The sequence below is a fragment of the Pleurodeles waltl genome, chromosome 3_2 (assembly GCF_031143425.1).
Source record: "Pleurodeles waltl isolate 20211129_DDA chromosome 3_2, aPleWal1.hap1.20221129, whole genome shotgun sequence".
NCBI lineage: Eukaryota > Metazoa > Chordata > Amphibia > Caudata > Salamandridae > Pleurodeles > Pleurodeles waltl.
The window spans coordinates 187,349,031-187,370,191 of NC_090441.1; the positions used below are offsets into that span (position 1 = coordinate 187,349,031).

Below are 21,161 nucleotides of genomic sequence, written 5' to 3' on the forward strand. Positions count from 1 at the left end.
GTTCAGCAAGGCTCTCAGTTCCTTATCCATCGTAGAGCTCAGGTGTCCAGCTTTGCAAACACTACATTTATAACTAAAATAAATATCTGGAGCCTTAAAACTGTTAATAGTGAGGTATAATCTGCAGACCGAGTCCAAAGTAAACACCTCTTGCTCGCCTTATCGTCCCATGTCAGTCTTGCGTCTGTAGCCCAATCAAGTTACTTTGCTAGGCTCAAGGTTTGTAAAGTTGTTTCCGCTCTCTGCTCTTAGTAGAAGTTTAAAAAAACAAGAACTGATTAAAGCTGGAGCAGTGACAAAGGTGTAATCTAAAACGAATTTACTCCTAGGTGAGAAAGTGTAGCCCATAGGAATGTCTAGTACCAGCTTGTGATCTCAACTTGGTATAGTGCAAAAAGGACAGTAGTTATTGGCACAGTTTAGCTCTACAGTGGGATGGGTCAGAAATTGTAGGAATCCGCTGATCTCTGATAGGGAGGACCCTTCTTCTGAGAGATTAAATTGACATCTCTCATCAGTATCATGCATTTTTTAAGTAATCCAGTAGAAAGTTAATTTAAAATACTCATACGTTATTTGACATTTTACTTCCTTCTTTACTCGAGGAGTGTAAATATGTATTTATTAAGATCATAAAATAACACCCACCAAAAGACACATCCACTTAAACACCAGCAACTGCACACAATGAGAATTAGATCAAAAGATATCACTGACCACCCAATGCTATTAGTCACATAAATGCTCCGGCCACCCTCTGCCCTGCCTTCACTGTTCACCCAACAAGCACCTATGTGAAAACACCTAGACCCCTTCACATGCTCCGCCTATGCTGCCCAGGCCTCTTCTAAGGACAGAAAGTCATTGTTGGAAGCAAGCTCTGTACATACTAGCAGGGGTACTCTGCTCCCAGTGTGCTTGGAGGTAAGTACCAGCGTTGTCGGTTTCTCTCGAGTCTGGGGGCTGCAGGTGCAGTTCTTCTCCAGGCGTCCGACATCTTCGTTCCGGGCAGTCGCGGTCAGGGAGATCCTCGGGATTCCCTCTGCAGGCGTCGTCGTGGAGGGGTGGAGAGGTCAGCCCAGGGTTGGCACTTGGTCAGAATCGCCTGGGGGTCCTCTCTGGCTGGTTGGTTCCTCGGGACACGGGCCAGGGCCGTCGGGTGCGGAGTAGAAATGCTAAGGTGACTTAACCAAGGCTCTAGCAGGACTTTTAAAAATGTAGAAAAATTAGTCAAATTCAAAAATCTGTTTTCTAAAGGCAATTTTGGAATTTACTCATGTGATCAGCTGTTTGCTGAGTAGTCCAGCAAATGCAAAGTCGTAGACCCCACCACTGATCCACCAATGTAGGAATCTGGCCTGTACATACTATATCAAAATGAGATATAGTGTGCACTGAGTCCAGGGGTTCCACAAGAGGCTTGACAGAGGCAATAACAGATCATGCTAATGCTCTATTTGTGGTAATGTGGTCGAGCAGTTAGGCTTATCAGAGGGCAGTGTTAAGCGTTTGTTGTACACACACAAGCAATAAGTGAAAACACACACTCAATGACAACTCCAGACCAATAGGTTTTTATACAGAAAAATATATTTTTGTTACTTTATTACAAGAACCACAAGACTCAGTTCAGCAGTAAATACTGTTGCAGGTAAGTACTTCGCATAGCTATCAATGTAACTTTGTTTCACTTTAGTCAAGTAAACAGTTTTTAAGAAAGCAGAGAATATCTATTTTAAAAGTGGACACAGTGCATTTTCAGAACAGTTCCTGGAGGAAGAAAATAAAGTACAGTTTTAGAGGTAAGTACACAACTTCAGTTCAGTCTCTGGGCATAGTTAGCCCACCGTTGGGTGTTCAAGCAAACCCCAAGCACCCAGCACCAGCAACACAGGGCCTGTTAGGTGCAGAGGTCAAACAAGAGCCAAAATAACGTGGGCGCCTTTGGAGACAGGAGGTTCTCCGCTTCCGGTCTGCTTGCAGGTAAGTACCAGCGTTGTTAGAGGGCAGACCAGGGGGGTTTAGAGGAGCACTGGAGGGGCCCCAAGTAGGCACCAAACACGCACCCTCAGCGGCACTGGGGCGGCTGGGTGCAGGGTGCAAACAGGGCGTCGGGTTCCCAATGGAACTCAGTGGGTGGACCGGGGGTCACATAGGCGCTGCAGGCAAGGCACAGGGGGGCTTCTCGGGCAAGCCACCGACTGAGCAGGGAGGACGTCCGCTTGCTGGTCACTTCTGCACTGGTGCTCGGTTTCTCTCGAATCTGGGGGCTGCGGGTGCAGTGCTTCTCCAGGCGTCCGATATCTTCATCCCGGTGCAGGTGTGAAAATGTGCTGGGATCCTGCTAACCAGGCCCCAGTCCCAGTGTTCTGTCCCTAAAACTGTACCTTTGTTTACACAATTGGCATACCCCAAGGCACACAGTTAAGTCCCTTGAAAAAGGGGCCAGGGAAGGTCCTCAAGGGCTACAGCAGGTGTTATGCCACCCTGGGGGACCCCTCACCAAGCACATGCACACTTCCTGGCAGCTTGTGTGTGCTGGTGGGGAGAAAAAGACAAAGTCGACATGGCACCCCTCTCAAGGTGTCATACCTATGCCACAGGCAGTGGTTTGTGGGCAAGTCACCCGTCTAGCAGGCCTTACAGCCCTAAGGCATAGTGCACTATACCACAGGTGAGGGCATAGCTGCATGAGCAATATGCCCCTACAGTGTCTAAGTCCATTCTTAGACATTGCAAGTGTAGTGTAGCCATAGTCAGTATATGGTCTGGGAGCTTGTCATTACAAACTCCACAGCTCAATAATGGCTTCACTGAATACTGGGATGTTTGGTATCAGACTTCTCAGCACAATAAACCCACACTGATAGTGTGGGATTTATTGAGAAATGCACCCAGAGGGCATCTTAGAGCTGCCCCCTGCATGTTAGCCAAACTAACTAGCTAGCTCAGGACTGACTGGTCTGTGCCATCCTGCCACATTCAGACAAGTTTCTGACAACATGGCGTGAGAGCCTTTGTGCACTCTGTGGTCAGAAACAAAGCCTGTCCTGGGTGGAGGTGTTTCACACCCCCCTCGCCCCTGCCGGGATTGCAACACATGGCGGTGAGCCTCAAAGGCTCAAGCCTCGGGTCGGAGTGCTCCAAGGCACTCCAGCTAGTGGAGTTGCCCGCCCCCGGACCAAGCCCCACTTTTGGCGGCAAATCCAGTAGGAAAATTAGGGAAGCGTGACCACCCCAGCTAGGACCACCCCTAAGGTGTCCAGAGCTCAGCTGACCCTCTCCCTGCAGAATCCTCCATCTTGGTTTGGAGGACAGGGACCATTAGGGTTAGGTTTGTGTCTCCCTCCCTAAAGGGAGTGGACACAAGAAGGGTGTAGCCACCCTCAGGGACAGTAGCCATTGGTTACTGCCTTCTGACCCCTGTAACGTCCCTAAATCCAGGATTTAACGGCCTCCCTGAACCCAGCTCACCAAATCCTGGCGACCTGATAAGAAAGAAGAAGGACTGCTAAGCTGAAACCCAAGCAGAGAAGAAGGAAGATGACAACTGACTTGGCCCCAGCCCTACCGGCCTGTCTCCTGCTTCAAAGAACCTGCACAAGACCAGTGATGCATCCAGCGGGACCAGCGACCTCTGCCAAGCTCCAGAGGACTGCTTTGTACCCAAAAGGACCAAGAACTCCCATGGACAGCGGCCCTGTCCAAGAAGAAACAACACCCAGGGACTCCAGCACCACTCCGAATGAGTCCTGATCACTCTGCACCCGACGCCCACAGCCCATGTCCAGGAGGCCCAACCGACTAGACAGGATCGCTAGGCAATTGCAAGTAAGTGACCACCCTCTGTTGACCTCTCCACCCCTCCACGACGATGCCTGCAGAGGGAATCCCGAGGACCCCGTGACCGCGAAAGCTCCAGACGAAGATATCTGACAGCTAAAAGACCACTGCACCCGCAGCCCCCAGGCCTTGGAAAACCCGACCTCCGGTGGAGCAATGTTCAGCAGGCGGTCCTCCTCCCTGTCCAGCTTGTGGTTTGCCAGAGACGACCTCCTGAGCCTCGCCTGCAGCCTCTGAGTGACCCCCTGGCTCCCCTCAGAGAATCATTGGAAACCCGACACCTTGTTTGTACCCTGTACCCCACTGCCCCATTGTGGCTGACGGTGTATGATTGGTGCCTACGTGTGTCACCCCCCCCCCCCCCTCCCCCCAGTGCTCCTCTAAACACCCCAGCTCTGCTCTCCGAAGTCATGGGTACTTTCCTTCAAGGCAGTCCTGATTCCGAGTGCCCCCAGTCTCAATAGGAGCCCATGTTACTTTTACCTCAACTTTGACCTCTGCAACAGGCCGGCCCTGTGTTGCTGGATGTTTGGGGTTAATTTGAACCCCAACCTGTGTACTTCCTAACTTGAGGAGACTGGAACTGTAAGTCGAGTACTTACCTGTAAATCGTAGTAACATTTCTCCCCCCCCCCCCGGAACCGTTTCTGAAAATTGCAGTCAACTTTTAAAACAGATAATTGCCAATATTTCAAAAACTGTATAACTTACTGATTTCAAACAAAGTACTGTCGATATATGTGTGAAAAAGGAATCTATTGAAGTACTTACCTGCAACTTGAATCTTGTGGTTCTAGAAATAAATTAAGAAAATATATTTTTGCTATATAAAAACCATTGGTCTTGAGTTAAGTCCTTTCGTGTGTGCTTCTTCCATTGTCTGTGTGTGTACAACAAATGCTTTGCCCTACCCTCTGATAAGCCTAACTGTTCAACCACACTTCCACAAAAGGGAGCATTAGTATTATTTACTTTAGCCTCTGTCAAGCTTCTGCGGAACCCCTGGACTCTGTGCACACTGTATCTCACTTTGGTATAGTATATACAGAGACAGCTTCCTACAACATGAATTTCCATTTGCATCATGGGTTATGGAATTACTGCTTTTCTCCAAGCAGGTGCAGTTTGAATGGTGCAAAGACCAGAGTCAGTCAGTCTCTAATAGCCTCTCCACAATCTCAGATCATTTATTTCACTTTGCATTAAACCAGGAGACTCATTTCGTAGAGGACATTACAGTTACTCTCTCGCTAGAACCAAGAAGCCCACAAACATCTAAAGAATCTGGAATTAGGGATGAAGGGATGACAAGTAAACCCAATTGTTTACTCCTGAAAATATACTTTGAAATTCGAAGAAGATTGCATTGACTGGTCTATAACTTTGCTATCCTGGATAGGTGGTGGATAAAATCGGTTTGCTTCAGGCTGGTGACATACAAAATAACTGTACTCAAGATGTTAAGTGTTTTCATTAGTTGAATTAAAAAGTCCCCAACTGCCCGGGCCTTCTTAACTGGACTCTTGGATGCAAGGCTTCTGTAGACATGTTTCCTGACGATGCAATAGGATGTATGTGTGCAAGTACTGGGAGGAAGAATATTGCAATAATGATTTCCTAATGAGGACCTCTCATTTGCAACTTTTGAAGACGTTGTTGGAGGGCAGCTGGCTACCTTCGCTAGTGAAGCATTCTGCATTGATGTTGCTCTAAATAGATGCTAATTTGTGTCAGACATTCTGTGCTTTGTTGGACGAGTACATCATCCCTTTTGAGGAACCGGCGGGAAGGATTCTAGTGCAAGCCTCACTCCTTGGAATTGTAACTGAGCAATGGGAAGACTCTGCACTTAAGCGGATAATGGTGGCTCCCAGGAAGTCCAACCTACAAGAGAGGCACATGAGCTCTTAAGCGGATAATAGTGGCTCCTAGGAAGTCCAACCAACAAGAGAGGTGCATGAGCTCTTAAGCGGATAATAGTGGCTCATAGGAAGTCCAACCAACAAGAGAGGTGTATGAGCTCTTAAGCGGATAATAGTGGCTCACAGGAAGTCCAACCAACAAGAGAGGTGCATGAGCTCTTAAGCGGATAAGAGTGGCTCCTAGGACGTCCAACCCACAAGAGAGGCCCATGAGCTCTTAAGTGGACAATAGTGGCTCCTATTAAGTCCAACCTACAAAAGAGGCGCATGAGCTCTTAAGCGGATAATAGTGGCTCTTGTGAAGTCCAACCTAAAAGAGAGGCCCAGGAGCTCTTAAGCGGACAACAGTGCCTCCTAGTAAATCCAACCAACAAGAGAGACGCATGAGCTCTTAAGTGGACAATAGTGCCTCCTAGTAAGTCCAGCCTACAAGAGAGGCACATGAGCTCTTAAGTGGATAATAGAGGCTCTTGTGAAGTCCAGCCTAAAAGAGGCACACAAGCTCTTAAGCAGATAATAGTGGCTCTCGGGATGTGCAACCTACAAGAGAGGTGGATGCTTATAATGCGCTGGACACAGCCTCAACTCTACGAGTAGTGTGCTATCTTACAAGGAGCACTTTCACAAAGACCAGAGCTGTGCCAATGCTATGTGGGGTTGTACGGAACACGGAGTGTGAGGGTGGCACCAGATGTCCTTCATTTAGGTATTGATCATGTGGGCATTTCATACTTTCATTTGCAGGCACCTCATACTGCTCTGCATCAATTTCTGCATTGTTCATTTTGTTATTTTCCAATTCAGTCACCCCTTCTCAAACTGCAATGTGTTGCATTGTTTAACTTCTTGTTTTCTTTGCCTCAGTCACACCAGACAATTTACTGGAATGTTTGGTTTCCTTGTTTCCTTAGCAGGGGTCATCTCGCAGTGATGTGACAATAACTCTGGAGAGCAGACTTCTCATGCAGACTCTCTAAATGGCCTAGATCTTTATTATAGGAGGAGCAAGATTATATTTCATTAAATGAAACGCAAGAATGTTTTTCTACAGCACATATCAGGAACTCACATATTTGAAGGCTTTCGAACATGTGATCATGAAGAAAAAGGAGAAACTGTGAAAAATAAAATATTTGCTTAGGATCAAACAGTTTGGAGACGTTTGGAAGCTGGGATTTCGCAGCCACTCAAGAGGGCATTTCCAAAGCTTCATATTGCTCAAAAAGAGGTAACTTAGGCTGTTTGTCTGTTTTACTAGACCACATAGCTTGGTTTACTTGAGTTAACCTGTCACTTGTCATGTCACTCATGTGGCAATGGAATGTCACTCATACGCACAATCAAGCCATGGAAATGTCACACATGATCAGTCTAAAACTTGCCAGATATGCATAGCCGGCAGGTCACCGGTTCTAGGCCGACAGGTGCATCTCATACGAACTGAACATGAGTACTGTTCTCAATCATCTGAGTTCTGTGGATCCCTACTTTATCATTAATGGAATCCGGGGACTCCCCGCTGCATCAATATTAAAATCTGGGGACCTCCCCACTAAGTCATTACTGCAAGCCAGGGACCTCACCCTAAACATTGTTGATCTGAACCCTAAAACAATACCCCAGAAATACTGAACAAGCATTCTATCAATCACATACACAAATTATAACATTTTATTTAAATTGTAAATAAATATAAATAAAAAAATAACTTTAATAGGAAGGTTGGCTATTTTCTAAGTTCAATTGTCAGCACTATACTCTGATGCACCCGCGCTGCTCCCACAAACCAATCTGAGGACACTAATTTAATTTTTAGCCTCCAATTTCAAATTCATGGACATTTACGGTAAGTTTTAACATTTTCAATTGTACATTTAGCCATTTTTATATACACTTTATAATCTGTTAATATTATTTAATTTTCTAAGCAGTCACAGACCCCTCAGGGGGCTTCGAGGACCCCAGACCACAGGTTGGGAACCAATGACATCATTATTAAACACAGATTATTCAGGCGGTGAGGTAGAGGTCACGTACCCTCTGAGTGAGTCACACCTACCTCGGCTGAGAGTGGCCCCGCCCTCCCTGTAGTCCAGGATCTCCGCATCCTTCCGCAGGAGGAGGGCGGCCAGCTCCTGGGACTGGCGCTCCAGGGCCAGGCTCATGCCCATCAGGGGCCGCAGGAGGTGGCGCGAGACCTGCAGGGACAGACAAACCGCAGGGTCAGGGAGCCAGGCTGCCAGGCAGGGGGAGGAGGGTGGGACTTCGGCTACAGAAGGGCTCTGCAGAGGGGACCCTTCTCCAGGAGGGAGGAGCTAGGGTCCCGCAATAGCATCACCTGGAAGAAGCTTCTTGAACAAGAGTCTCAGAAAAAAAGTTTACTCACCTGTCACTATTATTCCGAGTCTGCACTTCCACTTCCAGTCTGTGGGAACAGCGCCATCTGGTGGATGGTACCGGAACAAGTGCCACAGCTGCAAACAGTGAGTGAGTCGAGTTCTCAAATAAAGATGAACTCTTTGACGTCTGGCTTGACTGATGTTTTGACTGATGTTTTGACTTTCTCTGGGAGGCCAGCGGGCTTTAAAACCGGGTCCTGCCGGGCTCTCCATTTTTGACCTCACCCACAGAGAGAGAAAATAACTGGGCAGCTGGGCCACCCTCATTTGCCTTTCACGTTAGCGATTAGACTCGTTATACATATTTCAGAGTCTCAGTTCATAATCGAAGCATTTTCAATATTGCGTACAAAGATAGCGATATTTTTTGTTTAAGTTATGCAACATCCATTGACAAAGCCAACGGGGGGGCGGTGCTGGTTCAAAAGTTACACCATGGCTCCTATAGTAGCCAGCCCACAGAGGAGTGCAGAGCTCAGGCATGCACCCCACGCTCCCGCCCCCGCCTCTCGTGCCCCCAGTCATGTCCTGTACTAACACTAGCTCGAGGTCCTGTGGGGGCTACTGATGCGCAGGCAGTAGGTGGTCACAAGTCGAGGGGTCTTCACGTGCTGGAATTACTACCCCGGGCGGCGGCCACTGGAACAGGCCAGTAACTTGTTCATGCTCTGGGACACTGCGGACCCGGCCTCGCCATCAGCAACCCCAGAGCCGGCCACATGGGCCACGAAGTAGCGCGCAGGGGTGTCTGCGCCGGAGTGCGCGGCATGAACACGAGTCTGTATCGGATCGTGTGCCGGAGGCCAGGTGGCCGCCCTGCAGACCGGCTTCGATGACTGCACGGCCCCCAGAAGCAGCCAGGCCCGCCTGCACTCTGAGCGCTGGTTTCAAGAGTCCATTCTCTTGGTGTCACGCTTAAAGAGTCAGCCCCACTCACTCGCGAGTGCCCCGCTGCGTGACTCCTTCCACCTGTGCGCACTCGCCTGGCGCAGTGCACTTGGCATCACATCACACGAGGAGCTGGATGGGTTTATGCTTCTTGCAAACATTGGGGCCTAAAAAAAGTATTTGGCAGGATTTGGTAAGCAAAGAGCTACCCCAGGGTGGCCAGTGCGGTGCTCCGCTTCCATCCGGACTTAGAGTGGTTACCCTGGACTGTGATAAACTTTGTGTGATGTCTGCATCTATGTATTCCACACACTGCACTGACATGGGATGACCAATAGCTGCTTGAGTGGAAAAACACCCACACAACAAAAAACAAATGACGTTTTCAACTAGATTCTGAAATGCTTTAACATATAAAAGAAATGCTATTCCTTTGCAGTAATGACTCATTCATTATCGTGTTAAATGAAAAGCCGTTGGGTTTTATCTGTCCCTATGGGGACCACTCTTCGACCATAGCTACACAAGCCTAGAACCCATAGGATTACTGGGGCGCCCTACATACCCTCCAGAAGAGAGGAGCATCGGGGTAACAAGGGCCAACCTAGTGAGGAGTGAGTGCCTCGGAGACCCACCCGCCTGGGTCCCCCCTCCAGCAGGAGGCCGCCTGGGTGACATCCTAGCATCTCTGGTGAGTCGATGAAAAGAGCCCTCCTGCGTGTTACTACAGACCCCTCTCACCGCTGAAACAGACCCTCCTGCGTGTTACTACAGACCCCTCGCACTGCTGAAACAGACCCTCCTGCATGTTACTACAGACCCCTCTCACCGCTGAAACAGACCTTCCTACGTGTTACTACAGACCCCTCTCACCGCTGTAACAGACCCTCCTAGGTATTACTACAGACCCCTCCCACCGCTGAAACAGACCTTCCTGCGTGTTACTACAGACCCCTCTCACCGCTGTAACAGACCCTCCTAGATATTACTACAGACCCCTCCCACCGCTGAAACAGACCTTCCTACGTGTTACTACAGACCCCTCTCGCTGAGACAGACCCTCCTGCGTGTTACTACAGACCCCTCTCACCGCTGAAACAGACCCTCCTGCGTGTTACTACGGACCCCTCCCACTGCTGAAACAGACCCTCCTAGGTATTACTACAGACTCCTCCCACCGCTGAAACAGACCTTCCTACGTGTTACTACAGACCCCTCTCACTGCTGAGACAGACCCTCCTGCGTGTTACTACAGACCCCTCTCACCGCTAAAACAGACCCTCCTGCTTGTTACTACAGACCCCTCTCACTGCTGAGACAGACCCTCCTGCGTGTTACTACAGACCCCTCTCACCGATGAAAGACCCTCCTGCGTGTTACTACAGACCCCTCCCACCGCTGAAACAGACCCTCCTAGGTATTACTACAGACCCCTCCCACCGCTGAAACAGACCTTCCTACGTGTTACTACAGACCCCTCTCACTGCTGAGACAGACCCTCCTGCGTGTTACTACAGACCCCTCCCACTGCTGAAACAGACCCCTCCCACCGCTGAAACAGACCTTCATACGTGTTACTACAGACCCCTCCCACCGCTGAAACGGACCCTCCTGCGTGTTACTACAGACCCCTCTCACCGCTGAAACAGACCCTCCTGCGTGTTACTACAGACCCCTCTCACCTCTGAAACAGACCGTCTGCCGTGTTACTACAGACCCCTCGCACTGCTGAAACAGGCCCTCCTGCGTGTTACTACAGACCCCTCTCACCGCTGAAACAGACCTTCCTACGGGTTACTACAGACCCCTCCCACTGCTGAAACGGACCCTCCTGCGTGTTACTACAGACCCCTCTCACCGCTGAAACAGACCCTCCTGCGTGTTACTACAGACCCCTCTCACCTCTGAAACAGACCGTCTGCTGTGTTACTACAGACCCCTCGCACTGCTGAAACAAGCCCTCCTGCGTGTTACTACAGACCCCTCCCACTGCTGAAACAGACCCTCCTGCGTGTTACTACAGACCCTCCTGCGTGTTACTACAGACCCCTCTCACCGCTGAAACAGACCCTCCTGCGTGTTACTACAGACCCCTCCCACTGCTGAAACAGACCCTCCTAGGTATTACTACAGACCCCTCTCACCGCTGAAACAGACTCTCCTAGGTATTACTACAGACCCCTCTCACCGCTGAAACAGACCCTCTGCCGTGTTACTACAGACCCCTCCCACTGCTGAAACAGACCCTCCTAGGTATTACTACAGACCCCTCTCACCGCTGAAACAGACCCTCTGCCGTCTTACTACAGACCCCTCTCCCTGCTGAAACAGACCCACCACCGTGTTAACACACCCCTCTCACCGCTGAAACAGACCCTCCTGTGTGTTACTACAGACCCCTCCCACTGCTGAAACAGACCCTCCTGTGTGTTAATACACACCCCTCTCACCGCTGAAACAGACCCTCCTGCGTGTTACTACAGACCCCTCCCACTGCTGAAACAGACCCTCCTAGGTATTACGACAGACCCCTCTCACCGCTGAAACAGACTCTACTAGGTATTACTACAGACCCCTCTCACCGCTGAAACAGACCCTCTGCCGTGTTACTACAGACCCCTCCCACTGCTGAAACAGACCCTCCTAGATATTACTACAGACCCCTCTCACCGCTGAAACAGACCCTCTGCGTCTTACTACAGACCCCTCTCCCTGCTGAAACAGACCCACCACCGTGTTAACACACCCCTCTCACCGCTGAAACAGACCCTCCTGTGTGTTACTACAGACCCCTCCCACTGCTGAAACAGACCCTCCTGCGTGTTAATACAGACCCCTCCCACTGCTGAAAAAGACCCTCCTGCGTGTTACTACGGACCCCTCTCACTGCTGAAACAGACCCTCCTAAGTGTTGCTATAGACCCCTCTCCCTGCTGAAACAGACCCTCCTGCTCCATGTTAATACAGCCCCCTCTCCCTGCTGAAACAGACCCTCCGTGTAACTACAGACCCCTCTCACTGCTGAGACAGACCCTCCTACATGTTACTAAAGACCCCTCTCCCTGCTGAAACAGACCCTCCTGTGTGTTACTACAGACCCCTCCCACTGCTAAAACAGACCCTCCTGCTACACGTTAATACAGACCCCTTTCCCTGCTGAAACACACCCTCCTACGTGTTACTACAGACCCCTCTCACTGCTGAAACAGACCCTCTACCGTGTTAATACACACCCCTCTCACCTCTGAAACAGACCCTCCGAGGTATTACTATAGACCCCTCTCACTGCTGAAACAGACCCTCCTACGTGTCACTACAGACCCCAATCACTGCTGAAACAGACCATCCTGCTACATGTTAATACAGACGCCTCTCCCTGCTGAAACAGACCCTCCTGCGTGTTAATACAGACCCCTCTAACTGCTGAAACAGACCCTCCTGCTCCATGTTAATACAGACCCCCTCTCACTGCTGAAACAGACCCTCCTGCTCCATGTTAATGCAGACCCCTCTATCTGCTGAAACAGACCCTCCTACGTGTTACTACAGACCCCTCTCCCTGCTGAAACAGACCCTCCTGCGTGTTAATACAGACCCCTCTCCCTGCTGAAACAGACCCTCCTACATGTTACTACAGACCCCTCTCACTGCTGAAACAGACCCTCCTGCGTGTTAATACAGACCCCCTCTCCCTGCTGAAACAGACCCTCCTACGTGTTACTACAGACCCCAATCACTGCTGAAACAGACCCTCCTGCTACATGTTAATACAGACCCCTTCTCCCTGCTGAAACAGATCCTCCTGCATGCTAATACAGACCCCTCTAACCACTGAAACAGACCCTCTACCGTGTTACTACAGACCCCTCTCACTGCTGAAACAGACCCCTTGTCTTGTCTCTCTGGTTTGTAAAACAGTGCTCTTCCTGGGTGGAGGAGCTAACACCCCCTCCCTCAGGAATGTGCACTGCCCTGGCAGTGAGCTTCAAAGGGCTACCGCCCTTGAAACTCGACCCCCAGGCCTGTTGCTAGCAGCAGATGGCCTTCCCCTTTGCAAACCCCCACTTTTGGCGGGAGCAAAGGCGAGAAACCACACAAAGGGTAGGAGTAATGGCCCCACCTGGCATTCACCACCCCCAAGGTGTGGCCTGCGCGGTGGGCCCTCCATTTCATTTTCCTCCATCTTTGTTGGAAGGAAAATAGCCAATTGGGTTTAGGGAAGTGACCCTTCTCACAGGAAGTGGTCACTATAGTGGGTGTAGCCAACCAAAGGTAAGTGTCCTACTGGACACTACAAGGTCCCCCCTAAAACTCCCACTAAATTCAGTATTTAGTGGGCATCCCTAGACCAACAAATCAGACTCGAAGGACACAAAGAAGACTAGCCCAAATAAGAACCAAGGCACAAGATCTGTGGACCTGCTGCACACAAATAAGGTGCCAAACCCTGCCTGCTGCACCCAGGACCCGACAATCTCCACTGCGGAGGAGCTGGATGCTGGACTGACCTCAAGAAACCCAGAGGACCTCCAGGCTTCACCAATCACCCAAGAACTCCCTCCAGAGTGGAGGTACTACTCTGCAACAAACCAAGAACCAACAACCCAGCGAGGAGCACTTTACTAACTGGCCGATATCTCCAGAACCAGAAGTCGCTGCTGGATCAGATGATACACCGACGACCAGGAGGACAAACCCCACAAGTGTGCCAAGGTTGGTGACACTGAGCCCTCCAGTGGCCGAATCGTGCAAATACCCTGGGTACTGATCAGCTGACGTCGGACACCAAGAAAACTAGCTCGCCCAGAGCTGAAAAAGGACCAGGAAGAACCCCTAGTCGAGGGATGAGTCAGAGTGAGAATGGAGGATAGTTTGATAGAGACATGATATAAGAGTGATGAGTAGATAAGTGTGATAAGATGAGAGCAGGAATTCATAGATATCTAGTATAACAACCCACCCAGGAGCCATGCAATGATCCACGAACATGCCAAGCACAGAAACAACATATACACATACATACATATATATATATATATATATATATATATATATATATATATATATACACACACACACACACACATATGAATACACACACATATGCACATACAATACATAATTAGAACCACAGGTAAAAAAATACTTAGTCAAACAGGTTTAAAGAGTGTGTGTGTATTTTATTGTTATGACATAGTAGCAATACATATTTTCTAAAGAAACTATAAATAAATAGAAGTACAACGTATGTACAACAATGTGAGTACAACAAATGCTTTGCACTTCTCCAAGATTGGCCTAACTGCTCGACCAAGCTACCTCCAAAATTAGAGCATTAGGCGATCTAGATTGTACATCTGGAAACCAACGTGTGGTTGCCTGGACCCCCTGCACCGTGTGTCTAGTTTTGCATACTACATAGAGGGTCAGCCTCCTACATTTGGTGGATCAGCGGTGGGATAAAGACTTTGCTTTTGCTGATACCATGTTGTCAATTTTGTGAGCACACGGATCTCTCTCCAAATTGCCTTTAGTTAATTATTTTTGATTTTGTAATTGTCTAAACATTTTTTGCAAATTTTTAAAATAAAATTGTTAGGGCCCTGGTTAGGTCCCTACAACTCTAGCAAAAAGTTTTAACAGTCCTTACTTTAGTTGGCCTATCCAAAAAGGGGATTCAAAATTGTTAAACACATTCCCAACTATAGTAAAATAAACATGTCTGATACAGGGACCAGAGACCAGAAACCAGAAACTTGACGTGGAACCTTACAAGGCATATAGCTTTGACCAATTAAGGAGACTCTGCAGACTGTACAAACTTAATACTGGAAAGAGCCCCAAAGCAGAGAAACTTAGGTTTCTGGTGGCCCAGCATAAACAAGATAATCCCCCAGATGAGATAGAGGATGATGATGCATTTGTGGTGAATGAAGATCCTGTGGAAAATGGGTATGAGGGTAGATACTCTTCCAACAGAAACTCTAGAGCACCCACAGAAACAGACCTGGACATTGCCAGGTTGACCAAGAGACTGGCCTTAGAGAGTCAGCTCTTGGAAATAGAAAAACAGAGAAAAGAGTTGGGCCTAGGGCCCATCTCTGGTGGCAGCATACAAGTGTTGAGTGAGAAATCTTTCAATATTAAACTCCCAAAATGAGTTGTCCCTCCCTTCACTGAAGGGGATGATATAGTAAAATGTTTTTCTGCCTTTGAAAGTCTGCATTAGGTGAGAAATTAAAAAGAAACACTGGGGCACGCTGATGTGGGAGGTATTCTCAGGAAAGTGCAGGGATAGGCTCCTACCACTGAATAAGGCTGATTCTAAATCGTATGACCTCATGAAGGGTACCCTGATTGAGGACTTTGGATTTACAACTGAAGAGTACAGAATAAAGTTCAGGGAGGCTCGAAAAACCCAGAGCTAGACCTGGGTAGATTTTGTGGACTATTCAGTAAAGATGCTGGGTCCTGCCTGCACTCCAGATGCTGGGTACTTGGTTAGCTGGAAACAAGGTACATAAGTATGATGGTAACTTATTCATCAAAGAGCATGTGCTAAGTAATTGTTTTAATGAAAAGCTGCATCAACATCTGGTAGACCTTGGTCCACTTTCCCCTCAAGAATTGGGGAGGAAGGCAGACCATTGGTCAAAACAAGGGTGACCATGACTACCACTGGTGGGCGAGACCAAAAGAAAGAGGCCAAAAAGCCCCCCACCCCCAGGGCAAGATGGGAGCCAACACAAAAAACAACAAAGAGTCTTCTCAAGGCACCCAAAAACCTGCTCTGGGCCCAGAGACTCCTAACAGTCCAAGGGTGGGTACAAAGGGTGACACTTTGACCCTAGGAAGGCTTGGTGCCAAAACTGCAAGACTAAAGGGCACCAAACGGAAGACCGTCTGTTAGAACAAAAATAATGCCTCTAGTCAAAATGCAATAAATGCAGTTGGCAATCTACAGATGGGGTCAGAAGTGTGACCTGACCATGTCAATGTACCCACAGAGGCAACATTAGTCACAGAGGGTGGGGTAGAACTATCCTGTGATGCCTGGCCAGGTAATATGCAAAAATACAGTCAGCACTATCTGATTAATTGGGAGAAAGTAGAAGCACTGAGGGACACAGGAGATAGTGTTACCTTGGTAACAACACTTGGTCTACTCAAATCAGTTCCTGGTAGGGAAGTCATATCCTGTCACCAATGCTGTCAATGAGACAAAGTTCCATCCCATGGCTATGGTAACCTTTGATTGGGGGGGTGTAGTAGGGCAAAAAGAAGTGGTTGTGTCCTCATCCATCCCTGTAGATTGCCTGCTTGGAAATGACCTGGTGTGAAGTAGAACTGAAGACCCATGCAACAATGCATGGGATCCTTGAGTTGGCATGTGTCAAGACAAGGGCACTAAGCAAACTTCGGAAGGAAAAAGGAGAGCTGGATCCTGAAATAGTGGACCAGCCTCCCAAGAGAAAAGGCAAGAAGACTGGGGGACCAGCTTCAAAACATATGCAAAGACAGTTCACCTCTTCTCAGGAGGAATCATCATCTACCTTGGAGGGAACTGAGCCTGAGGACCTTGGGCCTTACCACCCAGAGCTCCTGGGCCCAGGGGGACCCTCCAAGGAAGATGTGTGTCAGGGGCAGAGGACCTGCCCCATTCTTGAAGGCCTGGGACAGCAAGCGCCACAGGAGGAGCTAGGAAATGTTAGTGGTGCCCACAGGGTCTATTGGGAGGAGAGGCTCCTGTATACCGAGGCCAGTGAGCTCAAGTCTGGTGCAACCAGGAGGATGGTAGTTCCTCAGAAGTTAAGATAATTCCTCCTCACTCTAGCCCATGACATCCCCCTAGCAGGGCATCTGGGCCAAAACAAGACTTTGAGTAGGTTAGTTAACCACTTTTATTGGCCAGGAATGTCCCAAAAAGTGAGGAACTTTTGTCAGTCCCGCCCCCACCTGCCAGGCCAGTGACTAAGCAGGTTGGCACATAAAGTGCCACTTCCAGTGGTTGGGTACCCTTTGAAAGGGTAGGGGGTTGACATTGTTGCCCCCCTTGACCCTCAAACTGCATCAGGACACAGATATATATTAGTGGTAGTGGATCATGCCACTAGGCATTCTGAGGCTATATCCCTTAGAACCATTACTGTACCTGCAGTTGCCAAAGCCCTTCTGGGTATCTTCACCATAGTAGGGTTCCCTAAGGAGTTAGTATCAGACAGAAGGTCAAACTTCATGTCTGCATACTTGAAACACATGTAGCAGGAATGTGGGGTGACCTATAAGTTTACCACCCCATACCATCCACAAACCAATGGGCTGGTTGAAAGATTTAACCAGGCCCTAAAATGCATGATTGGAAGACTCCCTGAGAAGCTCAGCAGATGGGATGTCCTGCTTCCTTGCCTGCTGTTTGCCTACAGGGAAGTGCCACAAAAGGAAGTAGGGTTTTGTCCATTTGAACTTTTGTTTGGGCACCCTCTTAGGGGACTACTAAGTCTTGTTAGGAAAGGCTGGGAGAAACCCCTCAAAGAGCCCAAGCAAGATGTTGTGGACTATGCGGTTCGCCTACGTTCAAGAATGGCTGAGTACATAGAGAAAGCTAGCAAAAATCTTCAGGCCATCCAGGAGCTTAAAAAGCTCTGGTATGACCAGAAAACTGCTATGGTGGAGTTCCAACCAGGGCAGAAAGTTTGGGTGTTGGAGCCTGCTGCTCCAAGGGCCCTCTAGGACAAATGGTCTGGGCCCTATCCCATACTTGAGAGAAAAGGGGAGGTCACTTATTTAGTTGATCTGGGCAGTTGCAAGAATCCAAAAAGAATAATCCATGTCAACTGCCTAAAACACTTTTATGACAGAGCTGATGTGACCATGCTCATGGTTACAGATGAGGGGCAGGAAGAGGAGAGTGAGCCTCTCCCTGATATCCGCTCCAGCAACCCACAGGATGGTTCTGTGGATGGAGTGGTCTTATCAGACACCCTCACAGAACGACATCAAACTGATTGCAGGCAAGCCATCAAGCAGAATGCTGTACTGTTCTCTCTGACTCCAGGAAAGACAAGCTTGTGTACCCATGATGTGGACACTGGTGACAGTTTACCTGTCAAGGACAAGATTTACAGACAGTCAGACCATGTCAGGGAGAGAGTGTAGAAGCAGAAGTTAAAAAGATGCTGGATTTGGGTGTCATTGAACTCTGAGAGTCCCTGGCCTAACCCATTTAGTTTTAGTCCCCAAGCCTCACTCTAACAGAGAGAAAAAGGAAACGGGGTTCTGTGTGGACTACAGGGGCCTCAACTCTGTGACAAAACAGATGCACACCCAATTTCAAGAGCTGATGAGATCATAGACAAGTTAGAGGCAGCCAAATATCTGAGTACATTTGATTTAACATTTGGCTACTGGCAGATTGGCCTGACCCCAGGAGCAAAAGAGAGGTCAGCATTTTCTACTCCTATAGGGCATTATCAGTTCACTGTTATGCCCTTTGGAATAAAGAATGCACCTGCCACCTTCCAGAGGTTGGTGAACCAAGTCCTTGCTGGACTTGAAACTTTTAGTGCAGCTTACTTAGATGACATAGCCCTCTATAGTTCCACATGGCAGGATCACCTGATCCACCTAGGGAAGATCCTTCAGGCTCTGCAAAAGGCAGGTCTCACTATCAAGGCCAGTAAGTGCCAGATAGGGCAGAGGAAAGTTGTTTACTTGGGCCACCTGGTTGGTGGAGGCCAATCCCTCCAACCCATGATTCAGACTATTCTGACTTGGGAAGCTCCCACAACCCAGACACAAGTCAGGGTATTCCTTGGCTTGACTGGGTCCTATAGGAGATTTGTGAAGGATTATGGCACTATAGCTGCCCCCTCACAGAACTAACCTCCAAGAAAATGCCTAAAAAAGTTAACTGGAGAGTGAGTTGTCAAAAGGCCTTTGACACTCTGAAGAAAGCTATCTGCTCTGCTCCAGTTCTACAAGCACCAGACTACTCCAGGCCATTCATAGTCCAAACAGATGCTTCTGAAATGGGGATAGGAGCGGTCCTTTCCCAGAAAAATGATGATGGACATGACCAGCCAGCTGCTTTTATAAGTAAGAAACTACTTCATAGGGAACACCACTGGAATGCCATAGAGGGGGAAGCCTTTGCTGTGGTTTGGACCGTGAAGCAGCCGAGACCATACCCGTTTGGCTCTCACTTCGTACTTCAGACTGACCACAGGCCTCTCAGATGGCTGCAACAGGTGAAGGGTGTAAACCCCAAACTACTTAGGTGGTCCATTTCCCTGCAGGGGAAGGACTTCCAAGTGGAACACAGACCTGGGTCTGCCCATGCCAATGCAGATGGCTTTCCAGGTTCTTCCACTTAGATGATGAAGACTCACTGGATAAAGGGTAATTTCATCCTCTTTCATTTGGGATGGGGGGGTTTATTGGGAGAAAATACCTCTTTTTGGTTAGCCCCCATGTTTTGCCTGATGTAGCCTAGAAGTTGTAGTGCCCAGGGTCCCTGCTAACCAGGTTCCCTAGGCCAGAGCTCTTTCCCTAAAACTGTCATGATGCACTGGCACAACTGGATACACCCTTAACTACCACTATAAATCCCTAGTAAATGGGTACATATGTGCCCAGGGCATGGGGTACTATATGCATAGGCCCCTGAGGGCAGCAGCACCCATTGTGCCACCCTATAGGGCCATGCATCCAGATGCACCAAGCACTGCCATTGCAGGCTGAGTGTCCTGGTGCAAACCTGAAACACAAACTCAACATGGTGCACTGCCTGTGTGCCCTGTCCACCATACGCTACGTGTACTATGGGTAAGACACTCCTCTGGCAGGCCTTACAGCCCTAAGGCAGGGTGCTTCATACTGTTAGTGAGGGCATAGCTGCATGAGCAATGTGCCCCCACTGTGTCCTTGCCAAACCTGGGACATAGTGAGTGAACAGAACAGCCATTTTAATACAGGTGCTGGACACTGGTCAACACAAGTTTCCCAGCTACATGATGGCCACTCTGAACCATGGGTTGTTCGGTATCAAACAACTCAGAATGATACATCCAAACTGGTGCCTGTACTGGATTTATCCCTAAATGTACCATGGAGTCACTTTAGAGGCACCCCTTGTAAAAGCTAACTATCCTGGGATGGTTGCTGACTTGTTCTATCCAGAATGCCACCTCCAGGCAGCCAATTTACAAACCTTGGAGGAGGGGCCCTATCTCTCTGGTTTGTAAAACAATGCCCTTCCTGGGTGGAGGAGCTTCAAAGGACTACAGCCTGTGAAACTCGCCCACCAGGCCTGCTGCTACCAGCAGATGGCCTCTCCCTTTCCAAACCCCTACTTTTGGTGGGAGCAAAGATGGGAATCCACACAAAGGGTAGGAGGAGTGGCCCCACCTGACATGCACCACCCCATAGGTGCTGCCTGCGAGGTGGACCCTCCATTTCATTTTCCTCCATCTTAGATGGAAGGAAACTAGCCAATTAGGTTTAGGAAAGTGACTCTTCCCACAGGAAGTGGTCAATATAGTGGGTGTAGCCACCCAAAGGTAAGTGTCCCACTGGACCCTACCAGGTTCACCCTAAAACTCCCACTAAATTCAGTATTTAGTGGCCATCCCTAGAGTAAGAAATGAGATTCGAAGGACACGAAGAAGACCAGCCCAAAGAAGAACCAAGGCATGAGAACTGTGGACCTGTTGCACAAGAAAAGGCGCCAAACCCTGCCTGCTGCACCCAGGACCTGACAATTGCCGCTGCAGAGGAGCTGGATGCTGGACTGACCTCAAGAAACCCAGAGGACCTCCAGGCTTCACCAATCACCTAAGAACTTCCTCCAGAGTGGAGGTACCACTCTGCAACAAACCAAGAACCAACAACCCAGTGAGGGTCACTTCATTGACTGGCCGATATCTCCCGAACTGGAGTTTGGAGCTGGACACGATTACACACCGACATCCAGGAGGACAACCCCCACAAATGTGCCAAGTTTGGTGGCACAGCACCCTCCACTGGCCGAATCGTTCCAACACCCTGGGTACTGGTCAGCCGACGTCGGACACCAAGAAAACCAGCTCGCCCAGAGCTGAAAAAGTACTAG

At 49.0% G+C, this 21,161-nt stretch overlaps 1 protein-coding gene across 1 annotated transcript in view; it reads right to left on the reverse strand.

Moving 5' to 3' along the window:
- Positions 1 to 21,161, reverse strand: part of NHEJ1 (non-homologous end joining factor 1) — a 563,453-nt gene that overhangs the window by 458,563 nt on the left and 83,729 nt on the right. Inside the window, exon 4 of the mRNA XM_069227136.1 lies at positions 7,825 to 7,963. Within this exon, the coding sequence (XP_069083237.1) occupies positions 7,825 to 7,963 (139 nt within the window). The remainder of the gene's footprint in view (positions 1 to 7,824; positions 7,964 to 21,161) is intronic.